The sequence below is a fragment of the Prionailurus bengalensis genome, chromosome A1 (genome assembly GCF_016509475.1).
Source record: "Prionailurus bengalensis isolate Pbe53 chromosome A1, Fcat_Pben_1.1_paternal_pri, whole genome shotgun sequence".
Classification (NCBI taxonomy): Eukaryota; Metazoa; Chordata; class Mammalia; order Carnivora; family Felidae; genus Prionailurus; species Prionailurus bengalensis.
The window spans coordinates 117,088,316-117,112,017 of record NC_057343.1 but is presented as its reverse complement, the minus strand read 5'-3'; the positions used below and the strand labels follow the sequence as shown (position 1 = coordinate 117,112,017).

General features: G+C 36.2%; 1 protein-coding gene and 1 pseudogene across 6 annotated transcripts in view; both read right to left on the bottom strand.

Annotated features, from left to right (window-relative positions):
- The window catches only part of LOC122481197 (ankyrin repeat and KH domain-containing protein 1), a 130,632-nt gene that overhangs the window by 90,609 nt on the left and 16,321 nt on the right, over positions 1-23,702 (bottom strand). For all 6 annotated transcript variants that reach the window (XM_043576432.1, XM_043576526.1, XM_043576608.1 and 3 more), the window contains exons 2-6: positions 11,055-11,208; positions 5,000-5,156; positions 3,500-3,647; positions 2,632-2,779; positions 574-807 (exon numbers count right to left, since the gene is read on the bottom strand). In XM_043576432.1, the coding sequence (XP_043432367.1) occupies positions 574-807; positions 2,632-2,779; positions 3,500-3,647; positions 5,000-5,156; positions 11,055-11,208 (841 nt within the window). The remainder of the gene's footprint in view (positions 1-573; positions 808-2,631; positions 2,780-3,499; positions 3,648-4,999; positions 5,157-11,054; positions 11,209-23,702) is intronic.
- LOC122496988 lies at positions 28-158 on the bottom strand (annotated as a pseudogene).

The window sequence follows — 23,702 nt, the reverse complement described above, 5'->3', positions numbered from 1 at the left end:
GCTACCTGAATAAATAGAAATTAAAATAATAAACACACTGTTAAATTATGCTTTATGAGATACAGACTAAAATATTCTTTTTTTTTTTTTTTTTCAATTAGCAATAATCGTGCCTCGGATAAACCTCATTGGCTACGATACTGCCACTGCGCAAAGCTTAAAATAGACTTTCTATATAATCTCTTAGAAGCTAGATAATTTGACAGCACAAGGAAAACCTAAGTAATACACAATTAATTCAAATATTTAATCCTCGGGGTGCTTATGTGGCTCAGACAGTTGAGTGTCCAACTCTTGATTCCGTCTTAGGTCATGATCTCATGGTTTGTGACATCGAGCCCCACATTGGGCTCTGCACTGACAGCGTGGAGCCTGCTTGGTATTTTCTCTCTCTCTCTCTCTCTCTCTCTGCTCCTTCCCCAGCTTGTGCACATGCACATGCACGTGCTCTCTGTTCTCTGTCTCTTGCTCAAAATATATACACACTAAAAAAGAACCCTCAAAATTCAAATATTTAAATATTCAAAGTTGATATGAAAAATATATATAAATATTCATATATAGAGAGAGTACCTTTGTAGCATGCAAGGGTAAGAGCACTTTCTTTGAATTCATTTGAATGAGTGTTGATGCCTGCCCCATGATCCAGAAGAACTCTTGCAACTTCCACATGACCTGCACTGGCTGCTTCCATCAAGGGGGTATGTCCATTTTCATTATGATCTTCTATATTTGCACCTTCATTAAGTAGCACTTTCACAATGTCAACAAATCCTCCAGCACAGGCATAAGTTAGTGCAGTATTTCCTAACAGAAGCCAAAAAGAAATATAGAATTATGATAAAATGGAGACAATTATAATTATGCCATGCTCGAGCTCTACCTCTTCAATTCCTTTACATATACCACTAAAACTATCATCTCAAGTTTTTTTGTTCTATTGGTTAGAAGTAGCAATCTTAATTTTCTTACTAATTAAAAGATTTATAATAAACAGGTCAATTTACTTCTCTTCCTGCTAAAGATATGTGTCAGATGGAAAATGTACCTAAAACAATGAATTGTCTTACGAATAAAATGTATAAAGGAAAGGTAAAAGAAAATTAAGACATGAATATACATAGAAAGAAAATGTTAAATATTCATAAATTGTACTGTACTGAAAAAAAAGAATCATTTTGAATGATACATAGAATATTTTAGATAAAAATATGCTAAAAGGGGATTTTTTTTTAAATGACACTTAATCTCACTTGACAAGCTAATGAAGTAGGAAGATATAAACCCCCCTCAGCATAATTCCTTCAAAAGAAAAATCTCTTTACAAGGTCATTATCCCTTGGTTTGCCACTTCTTTCTTTCCTGATTTTATTTTGAGGATTTTTATTTATTAGAGGGTGTAAGAGAAGTGGTTTAACTATCCAACAGTATGAGACTAAAGAAGACTGTTTTAAAGATTCAGCAAGAAGAGTAACATTAAAGAATCCAATGTGTTCAGAATTCAACTGTTCAACCATGTTACACATTAAGCATATTACTATTATTACAACTAAGACAAAGTGGTCAGCAAAATGGTCTACAAATCCTTCTGGGAAGTCTTGCTTATTTTATTATTTTTTTTTGAAGTTTGTTTGTTTATTTAGAGAGCGCATGCACGCAAAAGCGAACATGAGCAGAGGAGGAGCAGAGAGAGAGGGAGAGAGAGAATCCCAAGCAGGCTCCATATTGTCAGCACAGAGCCGGGGATGGGGCTCAAGCTCATGAACCATGAGATTATGACCTGAGCCGAAACCAAGAGTCAGAAGCTTGACTCACCGAGCCACCCAGGCATCTCACCTAATTTATTTTTAAAATGAGCAAGACTTCCTAGGGGCTTCCTCCTCACTGCTAGTACAGGGCCTGCTTGGGATTCTCTCTCTGCCCTTCCCCTCTTGCATGTACCCTCACGCTCACTCAAAATAAATAAATTCACTTTAAAAAATCATTAAAAAAAAAATAAGGCTACATTTAATATTCACTTAATGGTATGAAACACTGATATGCTTTCATTATGCAAATTTTTAAAAATTATGTTGTTGCCTCATTAAATCCAAGGAATCCTACTACTAAAACTATACTTATAACTCAAGACACATGACAAAGCCTCCTCCAGTCTGTGTGTCTGGGAAACACAAATAACTAAAAGAACAGCCCTTACTATAATAACTTTCATTCTGCCACAAGAATATCTTAATAGTAAATGCATTCGGTATGCCTGACATGAAAATTATTTACCACAGGGTAAATAATCTCAGGTTAATTTATAATCTAAAGACAAGAGAGTTGGATTTAAATGAGATAAAGAATTATAAGAGATACAGTTCATAATTTTGCCTCTTTATATGTTACATATCATTATGGCAAAAAAGAAAGTGTCCCCAAAAGAAAAACTGTCACTCTTAGGCAAACACAATCTCAGTCTTTTGATATCAAATTAATTTATATTTTACTCAGAGATCCTGAACAATGGTTAAGATTTTTCTGTAGGTTCACTACTGTTGCGCAGATGTAAAAATCAAATTTTTATCTCTCAGGTTACAATTAAATATATCAATTTCCTTTCCTCAAATTTACACATCACTTTTTACTTACCTGTTGCTGACTGGGAGTTGACATCTGCATCATGAAGAAGTAATAATTTCACGATATCTAAGTAACCTCCACTGGATGCTGCCATTAGGGGAGTTATATCTCCTTTATTCCCTCGATCTTCAACATTAGCATGCATAGCAAGCAATACCTTTAAAACACATACACACAGAGGGAATGTCAATTCTTACTATTAATAGTACTTCTAGAGAATATACTGAATCTGGAAAGATATTCTTTTAGAGTGGGGGTGAAGAAAAATAAAAAAATAACCACCTTTTGGGAAAATATGCCAGTGCTCACCACTTAAAACACTAAGTTAGACGTTATTTTTTACAATTCCATTACATATTAATCTTTAGGTAATGTAGGTAATCACATTAGCCAAACCATGATAAAATGTGAACTGCTCTTTTCAAAGAATTTGTGTTATGCTTGGGATTATCTAGCAAGAGAACGGCAAAACTATACTCCCCAAACAGAAACTATCTGGTAAACACATGGGTATTTCCCAATACCGCTAAAACAGAAAAAAAACTATAAGAATTGAGGTAATCTGGATGAAATGAAAATAAATCACTAATTTCTATTATAGCTGTGTATTATTTCTAAGGATGAGTTTTAAAATATTACTATTATTTCTATGTGCTTCTTATTCATTAGGAACAGTTCTGAGTAAAAAAAATTTTGAGCAGAAAAATGGACCATGCCCAATTGCGTGTGTAGGCAACAAAATTAATTATGTACAGTTTCTATTTTACCCACTGCCTGAAAGGAAAGAACTTGCCCTCTAATTATAATTTCTTTTATTAGTGATAACAAAAATCAAAATCCTTCCACATTTCAATCACTCAAGATAATTTCTGCTTACTTGTGCTAATTCATAATACCCTGCTGAACAAGCCAAACACAGCAGACTTTCTCCTTCTTCTGTATGTTCATTTACACTTCTGCCTTCATCTAGCAATTTACGAACAGCATTCACATCCCCATCTGAACAAGCTTCTGCCAGACTACGACTGAAAACAAAACCATCAACAATTAGCCAACACAGAAAGACTCAGAACCCTCTCAAAATAAATTACATTAAATACAAAGAGTCATACATAGAAAAATGTTGATATGGTAAGGAAAAAAAATTGCATGAACATTTTGTGTGCTGAGCATCTTGTTTGCAATACTAATTATTCATGTAAGCCAACCAAGCCAGAAAGCCAATAAGTGAATATGAAAACAGCTGTCATTTTTATTTTGTGAAATGTTCTAACATATTGTCATATTAAATTTTAAATAAAGTACATGTACAAGTTTTTAAACTCTACCAATGCAATAATCCCCAAAGACATTTGGGATATAATTCCATGGTTTAAAATTTTATTTGGTAACAGAAGTTTCAATCTATGTAAAAATTTTACTGCAGAGTGTTTAACAAAATCAGGGAGCCTGGCTAGCTCAGTCAATAGAGCATGCAACTCTTAATCTCAGGACTGTGAGTTCAAGCCCCATGTTGGGTGTAGAGGTTACTTAAAACAACAACAACAACAAAACCCCAAAACTTTAAAAAAAAAAAAAAAAAAGAGGGGTGCCTGGGTGGCTCGGTTGGTTAAGTATCCAACTTTGGCTCAGGTCATGGTCTCGTGGTTTGTGGGTTTGAGCCCCGCATTAAGCTCTGTGCTGACAGCTCAGAGCCTGGAGCCTGCTTCCGATTCTGTGTCTCCCGCCCCACCCCCTCCGCCCCTCTCCTGCTCACACTGACTGTCTATCTGGCTCTCAAAAATGAATAACCATTAAAAAAAATTGATAAATCTCAAACTTTAATATGCACATGAATCACCCATTTTTCTTGTTAAAATACAGATTCTGATTGAGTAGCTCTGAGGTGAGGTCTGGAATTCTGCATTTCTAATGAGATCTAAGGAGCTGCTTGCTGCTACTGCTACTTACGAATCATATTTGAATAGCAAGCACTTGGATTAGAGCAACCTATTTCATTTATTATTACTTAAGCAGTCAGTTTAGAGTGTACTAGGATAATCATTAGAGTAAGTAACTGCCTTAGAAATAGAAATCAGATCTTTATTCACTTTGGATTTTTCACTTGTGGTATTTTCATTCCACAAGAACGCTCAATGAATATGAGTAGAATGCAAGAATAAAAATATAATATCTATTTTTATATACATATATATATAATGCCATATATGTATATACATATATATATATACTTAAAACATTAATAGCCATTCTAATAGCCACTTAGCTAAAGTTTATAATTCCCTCCAAAAGATATACTTGACCGAAATTTGTTACTTCCCCAAAGTCCACTCCAGAAAATGTCTAATATCCAGAAGAATTCATTATATATACATACGTGTCTACTTGTCCTGCATTGTGGCTGTTTTCTGCTCTCATTCGGGTCAGTGCAGCAGCAGCTTCATCTAGTGCACAACTTACTGAGGATGTCAGTCTCCGGAGTACCTCAGGGTCTGCAAAAGCTTTACCATCAGCAGTTGACAATTTGCCAATTCCTTCAGCATGCGTCAATGGATCGGCAGCACAGGGGAAGAAAAAACATAAAGTGCAAATTGTAATTACATTTCTTTTTTTTTTTTTTTTAATTTTTTTTTTCAACGTTTATTTATTTTTGGGACAGAGAGAGACAGAGCATGAACAGGGGAGGGGCAGAGAGAGAGGGAGACACAGAATCGGAAACAGGCTCCAGGCTCTGAGCCATCAGCCCAGAGCCTGACGTGGGGCTCGAACTCACAGACCGCGAGATCGTAACCTGGCTGAAGTCGGAGGTTTAACCGACTGCGCCACCCAGGCGCCCCTGTAATTACATTTCTAAACACTACTATGTAGGGCAGAGTCGCCATAATAAGGCTGACATTCAGAACATAAGGCTGGTATCAATTTTGCCACTAATGTCAAAAGGCCATCACATAACCACCTGTTTTAGTCTTTCCATCTTTACAATGTACATCATATTAATTTGTTCCCTACCTAATTCCAAATGTAACTTAACGTGAGGCTCATTGAGGAAAATGAAAGTTCTTTCAAAATATATAGTCATACTGTAAGATCTCTAGTATAAGATCATATTTATCTATACTCTTTTCAGTAGTAATAAAGGGAATATTCTGTACTATTATAACAAACAATCCAACAGTTTTTCCCTTTGGTTGAAGAGCCACCTAGAACCATCTTCTAGGATAACAGTATAAATTGAAATAAGTTCATTCTTATATTTATTATGTGCTTGTGATTTGCCAGACATTGGGAAGGCAAAAAGGGATAAGGCATAGTTCCCGTCCTTACAGAGCTCACAGTCTAGTGGGGCTATTAGGTGTCTAAGTTGCCAATAAATCTTTTTATCTAGATTCAGTGAGGAATCAGATACTGCTGTAATAGAAAATTTTGATGATAATATCATTGCCTGATCACTGCTGCAAATGAGAGAAAAATAATGAAGTTTTAGAGAACAACAACAAGGAAAGAAAGAAGGGAAAATTTTCCCAATAAGATATAAAATGTATTAGGATGCCATGAAAATTATAACAGCATGAGGGGCACCTGGGTGGCTCAGTCAGTTGAGCGTCCGACTTCAGCTAAGGTCATGATCTCGCGGTTTGTGAGCTCGAGTCCCGCATCAGGCTCTATGGTAACAGCTCAGAGCCCAGAGCCTGTTTCAGATTTTTTGTCTCCTCCTCTCTCTGCCCCTTCCATACTCATGCTCTGTCTCTCAATAATGAATAAACATTAAAAAATTTTAAAAAAAGAAAGAAAATTATAACAGTATGTTATCTGCACAGAAACAGATAATTATATCAAGGATATACAAGAGATGAGGTGTCTACGTGGCTCAGTCGGTTGAGTGTTCGACTCTTGATTTCAGCTCAGGTCATGATCTCAGTTTGTGAGTTTGGGCCCCACGTTGGGTTCTGTGCTGACAGTGTGGGAGCCTACTTGGTATTCTCTCTCATTCCCTCTCTCTCTACCCCTTCTGCATGCATATGCATGCTCTCTCTCTCTCAAAATAAATAAACTTAAAAAAGAAAAAAGCCCTAGATCATTTGTAAATTGACATTTCAAATCAAAGGAGATGGGAGGGCTTATTTCAAAAACACTGTTCAGAAAATGATTATCATTTGAAAATTAAGACGGATCTCTAATTCACCCCATTCCCAAAAATAAATACCAAGTAGACTGAAGATCTAAATGTATAAAATTTTATATAATTTTTTAAATGCAAAACTTTAAACATTCTTTGACACAGTGATACCACTTTCTAATAATTTGTCCTATAAAGATACTTGCACAAATAAGAAAAATTATAAATGAATATCAGCTACATCATTATTTGTAATATGGGAAAAGAGGAAATAACCTAAATATCCCTCGATAAGGAACTGTAAAATAAATCATGATACATCTAAGCAAGAGAATATTATCTTACCCTTTAAAATAAGGAGAAAGTGGGGCACCTGGGTAGCTTAGTCGGTTAAGCATTTGACTCTTGATTTGGGCTCAGGTCATGATCTCCCAATTCATGAGATCGAGCCCTGCGATGGGCTCTGCACTGACACCCTACTTAGGATTCTCTCTCTCTCCCTCTCCCTCTCATTCTCTCTCTCTCCCACTCTTTCCCAAAATGATTACAAACAAAACAAAACAAAACAAGGAGAAAGAGGAGACATACCATGTTATACAAGGATGCCCACAATAAATTAAGTGAAAAAAAGGGAGTTACAATACATTTTGTGTAATGTGACGCTTACTTCATTGTTTTAAAAATTATGTGTGTTTAAATATATACACGCATTTATAAAGCTACACAGGAAAAAGCCTGGAAGTATATGTAAACCTTAACAACAGGAAGGTTTTATTATCTATTTAATACATTTCATATTGCTTTACCTACTTTTGATCGTATTATATTTATAATTTAGAAGAACATAATTTTTAAAAATTATTCTTGTGGGGCACCTGACTGGCTGAGTCAGTAGAGCATGTGACTCGGTATCAGCGTTGTGAGTTTGAGCCCCAAATTGCATGTGGAGATTACTCAAAAATAAAATCTTAAAAAAAATTAAAAACAGAGGTGCCTGGGTGGCTCAGTCGGTTAAGCATCCAAGTCTTGATTTCGGCTCAGGTTATGATCTCACGGTTCCTGAGTTTGAGCCCCGTGTCAGGCTCTGCTCTGACAGTGTGGAACCTGTTTGGGATTCTCTATCTCCTTCTCTTTCCCTCCCTCTGCACCTCCCCTGCTCATGCTCTTTCCCCTCTCAAAAAATTAAAAATAACAACAAAAATAAATAAATAAATGAAATTCTTGAAATAGCTTTAAGATTCTTCATTTTCTCTAAGAATATCAAAGAATCTTAAAGAAAAAATATTTTCCATTTCATTTTTTCAGTTAAAATAGTGTCAAAAATTCTATTTTCCTTAATAAGCCTAGTAATGCCCAATATAGTCTCACAATTAGAAACACAGAATCTAGGAGCACCTGGCTGGCTTAGTTGGTGGAGAATGTGACTCTTCATCTTAGGGTCATGAGTTTGAGCCCTACATTGGGTGTAGAGACTACTTAAAAGCAAAAACAAAAAACCACAGAGTCTAAAAATTCCTGAAAACAATGTCCAAAAAGCAAATGAAAATGCTCTAGGGCAAAAAGAAAATATTCATTAAACAGTTGACTTGCACAGTTCTTAGAAAGAAGCACATCATTTTAAAATACATTTGACAATTTCTTTGGACACACCAAAGACATATCTAACTGTGTATGGAGTTTAAATTGTCAAAATAAGCAAAATTTTTAAATTCGATAGTTTTTAACACCTCCTAAAAGGCAGATAAGCATTACTTTCAAGGTTTATTTTCTTTCTATCAATATATGTATGAAAAACAGGCAATTCTAAGGTATCTTGCTACTTTTTCTAGACTTCTATGAATTAAGAGAAAACAGGGAAAGAAAAGTGCTTAATGTACCAGAAAACAGCCCTAAATAACAATCATGAGGTGCCAGAAAAAAGGAGAAATTAGTTTAAAGCCCTTAGTTAGGAATTAAGGAATAGTACGCTCAACATGAGTGAAGTGTCAGCCTAAACCAGAGAGTAAAGATATGCTACCACCAGAAAACAAAGCCTAAACCTTTTCTAAGAAAAGGAAAACAGAGAAGACTTTTCTCCAAGTTTCTCTCTGCTCTAAGCAAAAGAATGTAAGATTCCAAAGCAAAGCAAACAAACAAACAAACAAACAAAAAAATTAGAGGGTGGTCATGGCACTCCCATTTCAGGAATCTTATACAGTATATCCCTAAATCACAAGTAGGAGATTTACAGGAAATCCAGACTAGAAGGGAAGGACATTCAATGTCATTATCAATGTGATGTGATCTTTATACCTTTTTTTTTTATTACTAGTTCTGCCCTAATTTAAACAGTCTTATTTTGTTCAATTTAATTTTAAGTTTCTATCAGTTCCAAAAAGATACAGTAAGGTAGACTAAAAGTCAATGGGCTACAAATTGTACCTGTGCTTTTCCATAACAGGACAGAATTAAAGGAATAACAAGATGATAACAAGTAAGCTCATTTTTAACATAACATCTGTCTTTCCAAGAATAGAAAAATGCTCAATTTGGGGTGCCTGGGTGGCTCACGTAGTGATCTCACAGTCATGAGATTGAGCCCAGCATCATACTCCACACTGAGCACGTAGTCTGCTTCAGATTCTCTCTCTTCTCCCTCGGCTCAACCCCCACTCTCTCCCACTCCCTCTCTCAAAATAAATAAGTTTGAGACAGAGAGACAGAGCGTGTGCAGGAGACGGGCAGAGAGAGAGGGAGACACAGAATCTGAAGCAGGTTCCAGGCTCTGAGCTGTCAGCACAGAGCCCGATGCGGGGCTCAAACCCACGAACTGTGGGATCATGACCTGAGCTGAAGTCAGACACTTAACTGAGCCACTGAGGTGCCCCTCAGAATAAATGACTAAACTTTACCAAAAAATGTTCAATTTATTTTAGCTCTTGTCCTTGTCATTATTTGATGAAATTGATGCTGTATTGTTCAGTCAATATGAAATGTGCTAAAAAGCTGCTGTGATTTTTCTGAATCTTTAATATTATGCTTATTAGAGTACTCAGTAACTGAATCAAATTTCTATACTTTAAAACTTTTTTATTTTGAATTTTCTGGAGTTTAACAGCTTTAACATGGTTTAAAGTATATATGGCACTCTAACAAGTTTTTAGGCACTATTTTTTAATTTACTTTTTAGGCACTATTTTAAAAAATAACCTATACATTCCTCTAGATTAAATTCTTACATGTATTTAACATACACATATATTTATGCTAAATAAGTAACTAAAAAGAGTGTCACACAAAGTGAACATATCTCAAAAGCAATATAAAAAAAAACAACATAGAAGATTTAAAAAAGTTAACTTCCTTCTTAAAACAATTTTAGCTGATAAAAAGCCTTTCTTTATAGTGGAATGGAGACTTGGTACAGCAAATAATAAACAGGGTGTTCAATATAAACAACAGTAATAAAGTAATAAATAAAATAAAATAATATAATAAAAAATAGCAACTTATGAGGCACCTGGGTGGCTCAGTTAGGTGTCAAACTCTCGATTTCAGCTCAGGTCATGATCTCACAGTTTGTATGATTGAGTCCTGCATCAGGCTCTGCACTCGCAGCTCTACCTCTCTCCCTGCCCCTCTCCTGCTCACATGCATGCATACCCTCTCTCTTTCCTTCTCTCAAAATAAATAAACATCTTTTTTTAAACAATAGCCACTCAGAGGGGCACCTGGCTGAGTCAGGTGGTTGAGCATCTGACTTTGGCTTAGGTCATGATCTCCCGGTCTGGTCCGTGAGTTCAAGCCCTGCACTGGGCTCTCTGCTGTCAGTGCAGAGCAGAACCTGCTTCAGATCCTGTCTCCCTCTCTCTCTGCCCCTCCTGCACACAAGCGCATGTACAAGAGCGTTCTCTCTCTCAAAAATAAATAAACATTAAAAAACTAGCAACTTATAATAATTAAGTTATCCCTAGACTAAAATGAGTAAAAAATCACATGCAGAATACCCTTAAATCAGTTCAGATCAAAGATTCATAATTTAAGGAACCAAATTTATCTCACACATTTATAATGTAATTGGAAATAGATAAGTTTTCATTTATAAGTATCTGATTATCTAAGACCTTTAAAAATAGGGTTGAGCCCAGAAATCATTCTCTAAAAACTTTCAGCCAAGAATTTTTTAAATATAAAATGTGAACAATAAAAAACGTAACACATACTAAGAGTTCAAATCTCATATAATGTTATATAATTTTGGGGCAATCTTGCACAGCTTTTTACAGAGATCTAGACTTTTAAAGAGATGAAAATAACAAAACAAGAAATAAATTACCTGCTGCTTCCAGCAATGCTTCTAATCGTGCCTGTGTCTCTGGATCCACAGTGCGTAAGTCTGCTCCTTCTGCAGTACTTGATAAGAATATCTCTGATGTTGTTTTAAGTACTGGGTTATCCAGATCTTCTTGGTCCAAAATAAACGATTCAACCTGTTTATGAGTTAAAAATGCAGTATCTATGAAACTAATCTCCATATTGTCAGAATAACTATAATTTAAAGTAATATGATTTCTGATTTAGAATTTAAGTATAAGCAGATAAATTACCGTAGAAACATGAGGCTGTGGGAAGGGTCTTTGAGGGAGCATCCTGCCTATCTGCTTATCTTCAGACATGACTATAGTCTAATTCAGATACACCAGATTCAAGTTTCCTGAAGAGCATTTCATCTTCTGTGCCTGGCACAGAGCTTGGTTTCTTTTTGTTTAAAAAATTTTTTTTTAATGTTTATTTATTTTTGAGAGAGAGAGAGAGAGAGAGAGAGAGACAGCAAGTGAGCAGGGGAGGGGCAAATAGAGAGGGCGACACAGAATCCGAAGCAGGCTCTAGGCTCCGAGCTGCCAGCACAGAGCCCGACACGGGGCTCAAACCCATAGACCACAAGATCACGACCTGAGCCGAAGTCAGGCACTTAAACCGACTGAGCCACCCAGGCACCCCGTTTTTTGTTTTTAAATGAAACAAGTACATGAACGTAGCCCCTGGGAAGATGAAAATTGGACTAGATAGTAAAAGAGACTAGATAGCATGGATAGGTCATTAAGGCACATTTTTTCCTCTCTTCTAATCAATTTATTAAATTCTGATTCTTAAAAGAAAATAGTATTTAAAACACTGCCAAATATCTAGAGCCCTACAGACAAGAAAGTTAAATTAGGTTAGGAAACATACCTGTTTGTTCACTGCTGTATCCTCTGGCCTAAGAATACATCATATAAAGTAGGTATTGAATACATAATCGTTGAAATGAACGAATGGTATAAGCAAAAGCAACTGATGAAAATAAACATGTAACCCTCTAATTTCAAAACAAGTTAATTCTAAATTAATTTTCTCAACAAGTAACATATGTACAATCTTTCTGGGAAGCAATTTGGAAATGTGTACCAAAATGCTTTAAAAGGCTCATGCCCTTTGATTCAGTAATTCCATTTTAAGGAATCTATCCTTTAAAAAGTATCTGGAAACCACAGGGCACCTGGCAGACTCAGTTGGAAGAGCATGTGGCTCTTGATCTGGGGGTCGTGAATTAGAGCCCCACATTGGGTGTAGAGATTACTTAAATAAGTAAAACTTAAAAAAAAAAAAAGTTTTTTTTAGTATCTGAAAGCCAGACAAAAATATGCAGGGGTAGTCACTGCACATTAATTCAAATTCCAAAAATAAGAGAAAAAAAACTACAACGGGGAATTTGGTAAATACATTTTGTACATTCACAGCATAGACTACCATGCAGTCATTAAAAACAATGTTTTTAAAGCATAATTTAGTTACATGAGAAAGCATTTATAAAGTTAAATGAAAATCACAAAATTCAAAACAGTACGATCTTTACTTTGCTAAAAATATACATATATGATTGTAAACATGAACATGACTACTCATGTATATAATGAATATATACTTATATACCTAGATACATCTGCAATATGTAAATATGTATAGCCAGGGAGGTTAACATATTTGTAGACAGATAGAAAAATAGGAACAGAAAGGTTAAGTACTTCTCCACGGTCACACAGCTAATAAATAACAAAGACAAGGACAGGTTTCAAACCCAAGCCACATAGCTACACAATCTGTGCTCTTAACTACTAGACAAGGCCACCATACAGGACCACAGTACTTAGACTACATTATTTGGCATATTTGGCTGTTGTCATCAGTTTCATAATGGACACCAAAAAACATCCTAAGAAAGACTGTAAAGTGAAAATGATTTGGTTACATTTTATTATCTGGTGAAGTACTAAAATTTTACAAAATAAACTTCAGATCTAATAACATGGAGCCACATGACTATCCTGTAACACAGCTTCTTTAATATGTAATTACAGACAAAGATGACATTCTAAATCCATGCCAAAAGATAAATGCAGCCTACCAGTTGTTAAATTATATTAAAAGATAACTGTGTGTACAATAAAAACCTTCTCACGGGCCCAAGAAATTATTAGGTATTATTAGGAACTTACCAGTGATGAGAACAGAAAAACCATCATTCCAAATTCTAGAATTTTTTATTACAAATCATACTGAGAAATTAACGTTTCTATTTTATAAAAAGTATTGGTCTAATGTGGTATTACACATATTATGAAGACAAACAGAAATTATAGGTACCATGGAACATTTTAAAAATCCAAGTTAAGGATTTTCTATTCTCTCCCATTCATTTCCCCAATGAGTAAACGGTATTTACTCAAGTCCTGTTTTATATGAAGCACCCTGACAGTACAAAAATATGGTAGAAGATAGAAGTTAAAGGTACCAATGCTATCACAAAAGGCCCCAAAGAGAAACAAATGGTACAACTACATGCATTAAACAGTGAGAAATCACTTCCAAGACTTTGCACAAGCAGCAGCATTTAACTTAGGCTTTGAAGGATGAGTAGAATTTCACTAGGTAGTCAGACATGGGGATAGAGGTAGAATGGAATGAAATAAAAAATGGGCTTGAAGATGCATTTGGAAAGCAATGAGTGGTCCACACTAAAAAAATACAAGGTCCTTCATATACTGCTCGTGGGAATCTAAATGACACGACCCCTGTGGGGAACAGTTTTGCAGCTTTCCAAAAATTAAACATAGAATAACCATATGACCCAGAAATTTCACTTCTATGTATATACCTAAGAGGATTTTATGTTTATTTATTTTTGACAGAGAGAGAGAGAGAGAGAGAGACAGAGAGACAGAGAGACAGAGGATGAGTGGGGGAGGGGCAGAGAGAAAGGGAGACACAGGATCTGAAGCAGGCTCCAGGCTCTGAGCTGTCAGCACAGAGCCTGACACATGGCTTGAACCCACAAACCACAAGATCATGTCCTGAGCCAAAGTTGGATGTTTAACCAACTAAGTCACCCAGGCACCCCTACCTAAGAGGATTTAAAACATACAAAAATATGTATACAGAAGGCCATACCTGTATTATGCACAATAGACAAAAATTAGAAAAAAAAAAAGTCTATCAACTGGTAAATGGATAAACAAAATGTGGTATATCCATATAATGTAATATTATTCGGCCATTAAAAGGAGTAAGTAATGAGGGGCGCCTGGGTGGCTCAGTTGGTTGAGCATCCGACTTCAGCTAAGGTCAAGAGCTCACAGTCTGTGGGTTCCAGCCCCATGTCACGCTCTGTGCTGACAGCTAGGAGCCTGGAGCCTGGTTCAGATTCTGTGTCTCCTTCTCTCTCTGCCCTTCCCCTGCTTATGCTCTGTCTCTCTCTGTCTCAAAAATAAATAAAAACATTAAAAAAAATAAATTAAAAACACAGGAGTAAGTAATGACACATGCTATAGAATGCAAGGCGAACCTTGCAAATACTATGCTTAATGAAAGAAGAAACAAGAAGTCACATATTGTATGGTTCCACCTACATGCAATGGCCAACAGAAACAGATTTATAGAGATAGAAAGTAATTTAGTGGTTAACTGAAGAGTCAGTCAGAGAGGGAGGAATGAGAGTGAGTACTAATAGGTCTCAAGTTTCTTTCTGGAATAATGAAAATGTCTGGTATTAGATACTGGTGAAGGTTGCTGTACAACCTTGTAAATATACTAAAAAACTACTGAATTTAAAATGCATTTAAAATGCTAAATTTTATGGTAAGGTAAACTTTAGATCAATTTTTTTAAAAACTATAAAGTACCTAAAGTACAACTACAGCTTTAGGCTACACAGAACAACCGGGGAGAGATTTGAATAACAACATGCAAAAGTTGATTTGCTCATGGTCTATCTGGTCACCACCAGGAGAAGGAGAGAACATCAGTAGCAATGTCATCCTGGATGTCAGTAATGTTAGTATCACATACACAAGACAGCACATGCCTAAGCGCTTGGGAAGAATCAAGTTTGGAAGAAAAACACAAAATAGAGATGTGTCCCATGCCTTCAAAAGGCTTACAACCTCTCTCCAAAAATTAAAATTCATAAAACAACTTACTCAGTTTAATTCTCCTACATCTTAAAATGCATGTAAATTCAAGTTTCAATCAAGCAACATGACATAATGGAAAGAATATTGTACTAGAGATCAGGAGACTTAGGTTGAAGTATCAGTTTCATCAGGCACTATGTGTGATGTTAAGCTGTCACTTTCTGTGTTTCTGACGTTCCATTTCTTCCTCAATCAACAAAGGTAATACCTGCCCTACCTATGTTACAATGCTACTGAAATGATGAAATAAGGTAAAATAACTTGAAAATAATAAAACACTATATAAATGTAATTTTTAAAATTTTATGTAATTATAACTCTTTTGTCCTGTCACTCACCAGTGTCTATATTCTATGCCTTTTCAAACTGGAAGAGTGATATTCATGAAGAATCTCACATGATACATTTTCATCAGCACTCACTTGAATTCCTTTTTTTCATTTTATTAACTTTTTCAGTTTCATTAAGATATAATTAACATACAAGACTTTATGAGCTTAAGGTGTCCAACATAATGATTTCATGTACGTATATACTAAATGATTACCACAGCAAGTTCCATCACTTCGCATAGCTATAATTTTTCCTGCGATGATCACTTGAATTTTCAAGTGTAGTTTTAGGCATTTTATATTTATTTATTTATTTTTTTTTTTTTTAAATTTTTTTTTTCAACGTTTATTTATTTTTGGGACAGAGAGAGACAGAGCATGAACGGGGGAGGGGCAGAGAGAGAGGGAGACACAGAATCGGAAACAGGCTCCAGGCTCTGAGCCATCAGCCCAGAGCCTGACGTGGGGCTCGAACTCCCGGACCGCGAGATCGTGACCTGGCTGAAGTCGGACGCCTAACCGACTGCGCCACCCAGGCGCCCCTAGGCATTTTATATTTAAATGCTGGCCCAAAAGATCAAATTCTAAATATCTTCAACACTTGTTAGAAAAGTGTTAAGTTTCTCAGAATGAGTTAATAATTATACATAACTATATACACAAATGATCTGAATACATTTATGTCAATCAGAGGTACCAAAATGCACTCAATTCTAATATATCCTTTGTCTTGTCTTCTCCAAAATTTTATTTTTTTATTAAAAAAATTTTTTTAATGTTTATTTACTTTTGAGAGAGACAGAGACAGAATGTGAGTGGGTTGGGGCAGAGAGAGAGGGAGACACTGATCTGAAGCAGGCTCCAGGCTCTGAGCTGTCAGCACAGAGCCCAACGTGGGGCTCGAACTCACAAGCTGTGAGATCATGACCTGAGCTGAAGTCGGCCACTCAACCGACTGAGCCAGCCAGGCACCCCCTTCTTCAAAATTTTAAAAGCCTGTCTCAATGTGCACTCAATAAAAGTAAAAAATATCCAGTTATGTCTATTACTTTGGGAATATTTGGTGGCTTGCTTTTGGCAGTTCATAAATATCTCACCTGATAAACCTGTTGAAATACATACACTTATAATTCAGATTGTAATAGCATTATCTCAAAATATATCTGGTCAGTCAATATGAAAACCATCTATAGCTCTATGGAAATAGTAAATTAGACAAATTCTGTATATTTAACATAAAAGGCTTGGTGAGATAGTCTCCAAAAACAGGTCCACAAAATGGCTAAGTCCAAAATAATGTTAGATCTAGCTAAATTAGTCTTTATCATGTATAAATACAGAAGGCTCATAGTTTTTTATCTTATATACAGCTAAAGGATCACAGATATGTCTCTACTGCCCAGTGACAGTTACATAGCTCATCTCTATCCAGCAACTACACTGAGCAACAAAACATCAAACTTCCACTTATAATGGTACTGTTTTTGCCAATGACAATAAAGTTTATTTGAAGCCTTTTTAAAATTAATTTTTAATGATTATTTATTTTTGAGAGAGAGAGAGAGGCAGAATACAAGTGGAGGAAGGGCAGAGAGAGAGGGAGACAGAATCTGAAGCAGTCTCCAGGGTCTGAGCTGTCCGCCCACAGCCTGACACAGGGCTCGAACTCACAAACGGTGAAATCATGAACAGAGCCAAAGTCGGATGTTCAACCAACCGAGCTACCCAGGCACCCATAAAGTTTATTTCAAGTCTTAAAGACTGCAAACTTTTTTTTTTTTTTCTATCTTTGATTAGGTACAAAAATAAACGGTTGAAGTAAAAAGATGAGAGGAATTCTGGTTCACAAAAACTGTTGTTTTTCTTTATAAGTAATCTTTTATAAATGCTAAAGGCAAAAATACTTTAAGTCTTCCTTCCCAAAAGTTTTTTCTCTCTCTCCCTTCTTTTTAAAAAACATAACTAAAGTCTCTTCAACTAGAATTTATGCAAAGGAGGGCAAGAAGGAAAACAGAAACAAGCATTTTCTCCTATTTTTTACCTCATTTGACATTTCAGAAATGAACAACCGGACGGCAACAGTTACCAGGGAAATTAACCACAGACTCAACTATTATATTATCACCTGAAAAAAATGATGTCAGTTATATCACCAAAATCTAGTTAGAAAAACCATTGATTAACCCAGCTATGCTTTGGCCAAAACTCAATTCCACAAAAAATAAACAGGGGCACCTCAAGGGCTCGGTCAGCTAAGTGTCCAACTTCAGCTCAGGTCGTGATCTTGCGGTCTGTGAATTCAAGCCCTACCTTGGGCTCTGTGCTGACAGCTCAGCGCCTGGAGCCTGCTTCAGATTCTGTGTCTCCCTCTCTCTCTATCCCTCCCCTGCTCATACTCTGTCTCTCTCTCTCTCTCTCTCTCTCTCTTGCTCTCCCTCTCTCAAAAATAAATAAACATAAAAAAATAATAAATAAGATTTAAAAAGTTAACATGTTTTTTTAAAAATTTTTTTTTCAACGTTTATTTATTTTTGGGACAGAGAGAGACAGAGCATGAACGGGGGAGGGGCAGAGAGAGAGGGAGACACAGAATTGGAAACAGGCTCCAGGCTCTGAGCCATCAGCTCAGAGCCCGACGCGGGGCTCGAACTCACGGACCGCGAGATCGTGACCTGGCTGAAGTCGGACGCTTAACCGACTGCGCCACCCAGGCGCCCCAAAAGTTAACAAGTTTAAGTAAGCAGTGTTATAATTAAAACTTTTATGATATTAGTGTTTTAAAAAAGACTTATAAAAGCAAAATAATAAAACCTCACCTATATATTCGTCAAGAACCAACTGCTACTTTCTCTAAGGTATATTTCTGGAAAGAGCAACTGCTAGTTAAGAGGTAAAAAGTTAGTGAAAAAGAAACATTCGATCATAAAAAATGCACATATATATGTTTGTTTATATATTCTCCAGTCATGTGGTTATATCAAATAAAGACTATCAAGCTCTCACATATAAGTTGAAAACACATTGTTTTGCATAGAACACCTGTTAGTGTTACAATAAATTATGAAGCTTTTATCTTAAACATGTTAAATAAATTTGTATTTTGACTTAGAGACTAAAATATTAGTAGCCACAAATTTTGTTCCCGCTAACTTTAAGAGTAATCATCACTCCCATGAATTCCAACTGGAGCTATGAGAAAGCTCAAGGGAAGGCTAAATTTTTTATACTACTTTTCCTCACAAACTTTCAAAAATAGAGCTCCCTTAAGAGGTTCAGATTTGATCATTTAAAATGTAAAGCTAAGGGACACCTGGGTAGCTCCGTCGGTTAAGTGTCCGGCTTTGGCTCAGGTCATGATCTCACAGTTGGTGGGTTCAAGCCCCGCATTGGGCTGCACACTGGCAGTGTGGAGCCTACTTGGGATTCTTGCTCTCTCCTTTTTCTCTACCCCTCCACTGCTTGCACTTTCTCCCTCAAAACAAACAAATAAATAAACCTTTTAAAATAAATAAATAAATAAATAAATGGAAAGCTAAATAAAACATTTTAAACATCTGAAAAATTTTTAAAAATGTATTTGCTATTTCTCTTCACTTTTGTACAATTTATATTTGGATAGACCAATATGTCTTACTTTTCCCCACTCAAAGTAAGCCCTCTACTTTAAGCCAGAATCAGCACTTACACCAATTTTAGAATGTAGGTGGCTTACTATTGATTTCCACTTGGAAGGGCAAAAAAGGATGGATCAGTGTTCCAAGAGATAATTACTGAAGGACATAGCAATTTCTTTTTGCAAAAAACACAGTATTCAAAAGTTTCAACCACAGGGGCGCCTGGGTGGCGCAGTCGGTTAAGCGTCCGACTTCAGCCAGGTCACGATCTCGCGGTCCGTGAGTTCGAGCCCCGCGTCAGGCTCTGGGCTGATGGCTCAGAGCCTGGAGCCTGTTTCCGATGCTGTGTCTCCCTCTCTCTCTGCCCCTCCCCCGTTCATGCTCTGTCTCTCTCTGTCCCAAAAATAAATAAAAAATGTTGAAAAAAAATTAAAAAAAAAAAAGTTTCAACCACAAATACGCCCCAAGATGTATTCAAAGAGAGAAAGTAATACAGTTGCAATTTAGGATGAAATAATGATAAATGTAGGAATGAGTTTTGCTGATACTGTAAGGCCCAATAAAATCAGCAAAAACATCTTGGAATACTGGAACAAAAAAGGCTGTATTCTTTAACATATATGCTTTTCAAGTTTCTTTCTACAAGGAAAACTGTATTGCCAATTTCAGACCCACATCTTTTTCTCAAAAAAAGGCAACGGTAAAGCACTTAGGTGACTCAGTCAGTTAAGTGCCCAATCTTGGTTTCAGCTCAGGTCATGATCTCATGGTTCATGAGTTCAAGCCCCGCATCGGACTCCGCAATGACTATGGAGCCTGCTTAGGATTCTCTGTCTCCCTCTCTCTCTGCCCCTCCCCTGCTTGCTCTCTATTTTTCTCTCTCAAAATAAATAAATAAACATTTTAAAAAAAGGCAACAGTATCTTCGGATTTCTGAAGTTGATTAGTTTCACACAGCACAAGAGAGAACCAATGTGCTTTTCCTAATTCTAAGTTAAAGCTGGAGAAAATTAACTTCACTTTGTTCAGCTACAAAAACTTAATTTCTAAACTACACTTTTAATACAGAATCTACTTTTTTTTTAAGTTTCTAATGAAAGATGGCAGAAAGGAAGGTCTTAAAAATAATAGCTACTTGAGGGGGCTGGCTGGCTCAGCTGATAGAGCATGTGACTCTTAATCTCAGGGTAGTGAGTTCAAGCCCCACATTGGGCATGGAGTCTACTTTAAAATTAATAATAATAATAATAATAATAATAATAAATCTGCTATTTAAAAAAATAGGGGCGCCTGGATGCCTTAATCAGTTAAGCATCTGACTCTTGATTTTGGCTCAGGTCATGATCTCATGGTTGTAAGACTGAGCCCAACATCAGCTTAGCACTGGGCATGGAGCTTGCTCTCTCTCTGCCCCTCCCCTGCTTGCATGCACCTCTCACTCATTCTCTCAAAAAAAAAAAAACAAAAGCTCCCATGAATCAAGTGCTTTTAAAAAAATAGGCTACCATTAATAAAATGCCTCATATCTATCAGCATTTTCCATATGTTATTCCATTCAATCATCTTACCTACTCGATAAAGTAGACTAACTGATCGTCATTTTAAGGAACTGAAACTCAGAAAAATTAAGGGACTAGCCCAAGATCACATAACCATACAGGTATCTGAAGCCACGTATTTTGGACCCCAAAACTCATACCCTTTTTCACTACACCAAACTGTATTAAGCGAATATTCTAAACAATATATATTGTTTAGAGTATAATGGGGTGCCTGGGTGGCTTAGTTGGTTGAGCATTTGACTTCAGCTCAGGTCATGATCTCATGGTTGGTGGGTTCGAGCCCTGCATCATCAGGCTTTGTGTTGACAGAGGAGCCTGCTTTGGATTCTCTGTCTCCCTTTCTCTCTCTCCCCCTCTCTTGCTCGTTCTCTCTTGAAAATAAATAAACATTTAAAAAATTATAATAAACAAACAATGGAGTATAACTAAAACAAATACTAACCAGTTAAGTAAATAAAAAAAAAAAAAACTACAAGTATGGTAATACCTCAATTTAGCAATAACAGTAATGTCAGGAAAAAACTTGTCTAAATAAAATAAATGTAATCAAGATTATCAAACCCACTAACACTTCTCTGCCAGAGTCTTAAGACAAATTATGCTTTCATTTAGTAATTTGTGACACCCAAAACTGCATTATTTCTAATGCATACATACAACACGTATACAACAAAATGTTGTGCCACAACAGGTTTTTTAAAAAGAAGACTGCTCACAAAGTCATTAGAAAAGTCACAAGGAATGAAGTATATGGCAGTTAAAGCCAAGAAAATCTTACTGTTGAAAGGAAAAACTTCCTGTTTTCCCCACAGTTAGATGAAGTCCTGGCTTCTACTCATTATCCCAAATAGAAAATAAGCATTCAACGCTTGAAAGAAATAATTGATTTTAATAAATTAAGAGGAGCCTCAAACACCCATAAACCTCCAATTAATACTAGGAAGGGGAAGAAAGAATAATGACTAAGAGTAAGGACACTTAGAATACCACTTCATCTCTCATAGTGTGATCTTAGCAAACTTGTTCTCCTTCTCTTAAACTCATTTTCCTCAACTATAAAATAAGGAGAGCAGTAACTACATCACAGGGTTATTGGTGAGTAAGCAAGATACTGTATCTAAAATTTCACAACAGGGCTTAACACATGGTAATTGCTCAACAAATATTAGTTGCTATTATTCTTATTAATATTACCACTACTACTATCATTAAGGTCAGTTTCCTTCCTATCCTCATACTCTCTACTCCACAAAAATAATATAGAATCCATTATATTCATCTTAGGCTAACAAGTAACCTGAGCATATTAAGCACTACAGACACATTCATTCAACATTTATCAGGCATCTACTATGTGCCAAACATTCTACTGTATACTGGCAGCACAAAAACAAATAAGACAAAAACAAATAAGACATGATTCTCGCTCATTAAGACAATCAAGTAAATGCAATAAAGTATTATATATGCTGTAATAGTTATATACGGACAACATGGGAACATAGAAGAAGGAATGGTCAATTCCACCTAGGGTAGTAATGAAGGAAATGAGTTAGAGATGACAACTCTGGAACAAGAAGGTATCCAACAGGATGGGGAAGAGGGACATCAGTGACAGCAGCATCAGTGTGTAGCAGTAGTTAGAAACATGGGCTTTAAGTTCCAAGATAGTTGAATTCAAATCCTGGCTCCATCATCAACTAGATATATGACTTTTGTGTATGTTACACAATGTCTCTAAGCTTCAGTTTCCTCATCTGTAAACTGTAAATATCTATAAATATTGCTATCTTCAAATGGTACTGGTTAAGTTTATTTGATAATATATAGGTTAAGTACTTAACCCAGTGGACAATAAGCACTCAGCATATAGTAGCTATTATTATAATTCTAGAAGCCAAAGCAGTAGAAGCAAATTAAAGCAAGGCCTATAATAGCTCGATATGTTCAGAGAACTACAACAATTTGGTATGGATAGAATACAAAAAGCAAATAAAGTAGGGCACACAAAGGATAGAGTTGGGGTGGGCTTAGTTGGTAAAGCATCCAACTCTTGACTTCGGCTCTGGTCATGATCCCAGAGTCCTGAGATCGAGCCCCATCCCATGTTCGGCTCCACACCGGGCCTGGAGCCTGCTTAAGATTTTCTCTCTCTCCCACTACCACTCGTGCTTGCTCTCTTTCTCTTTCACTCTAAAAAAAAAAGGACAGAGTTGAAAAACTAGACAGAAGCCGAATTCTAAATAACACTGTATGCCACATCAAAGAATTTGATTTATCCTTTCTCTAAGAAATGAGAAGGCTTTTTGTCAAGAGTCACATGACTGAACTGCCATTACAGAATTTACTCTGACAGCAGGGTAGAGGAAGAATTAGAGAGGTATACTCTTGGAGGTAGACAGAGTCAGGGATTACTGAAATAACTGCCAGTGAAAGATGATGTTTTTATTTATGGCAGAGCATTAAGGATTCAGAAATAGGGACAAATAAACAAGATGTTAGGAAAGAACCTACAGGACTCAGTGTCTGCTTAAATGTGTATAATGAGAAGAAAGAGCAGATGTGAGCTCTGAGGTTTGACTACAGTAACTAACTTTAGGGCAATGTAATTTACAAAGGGGCAGGGGGAAATAGGGGTGGAGGGGGAAATGATGGGTTCAGAATTAAAATTGGTGACCTGAGATGTTTAGGGAGCATACGTATAGTAGGCAGTTAGAAGGCATCTTGGCAGACTGCTAAAAGTAAGAGATAGAAGCCACATGGATAACTAAGAGAAGAAAGTTTCTGAGAAAACAACCTGCAAATGCCAAATGCTCTGAAGCAGGACATGCTTAGAGAGTTTATAGAACATAATGAAGCAGTTGTGGTTTTGCTTAAATATGAGCACAAAATAATCTTATGCTGATGGACTTTGTATCCTTTCATTTTTAATCATTGCCCCTTTAAACTTGCCATTTGAAACTCAT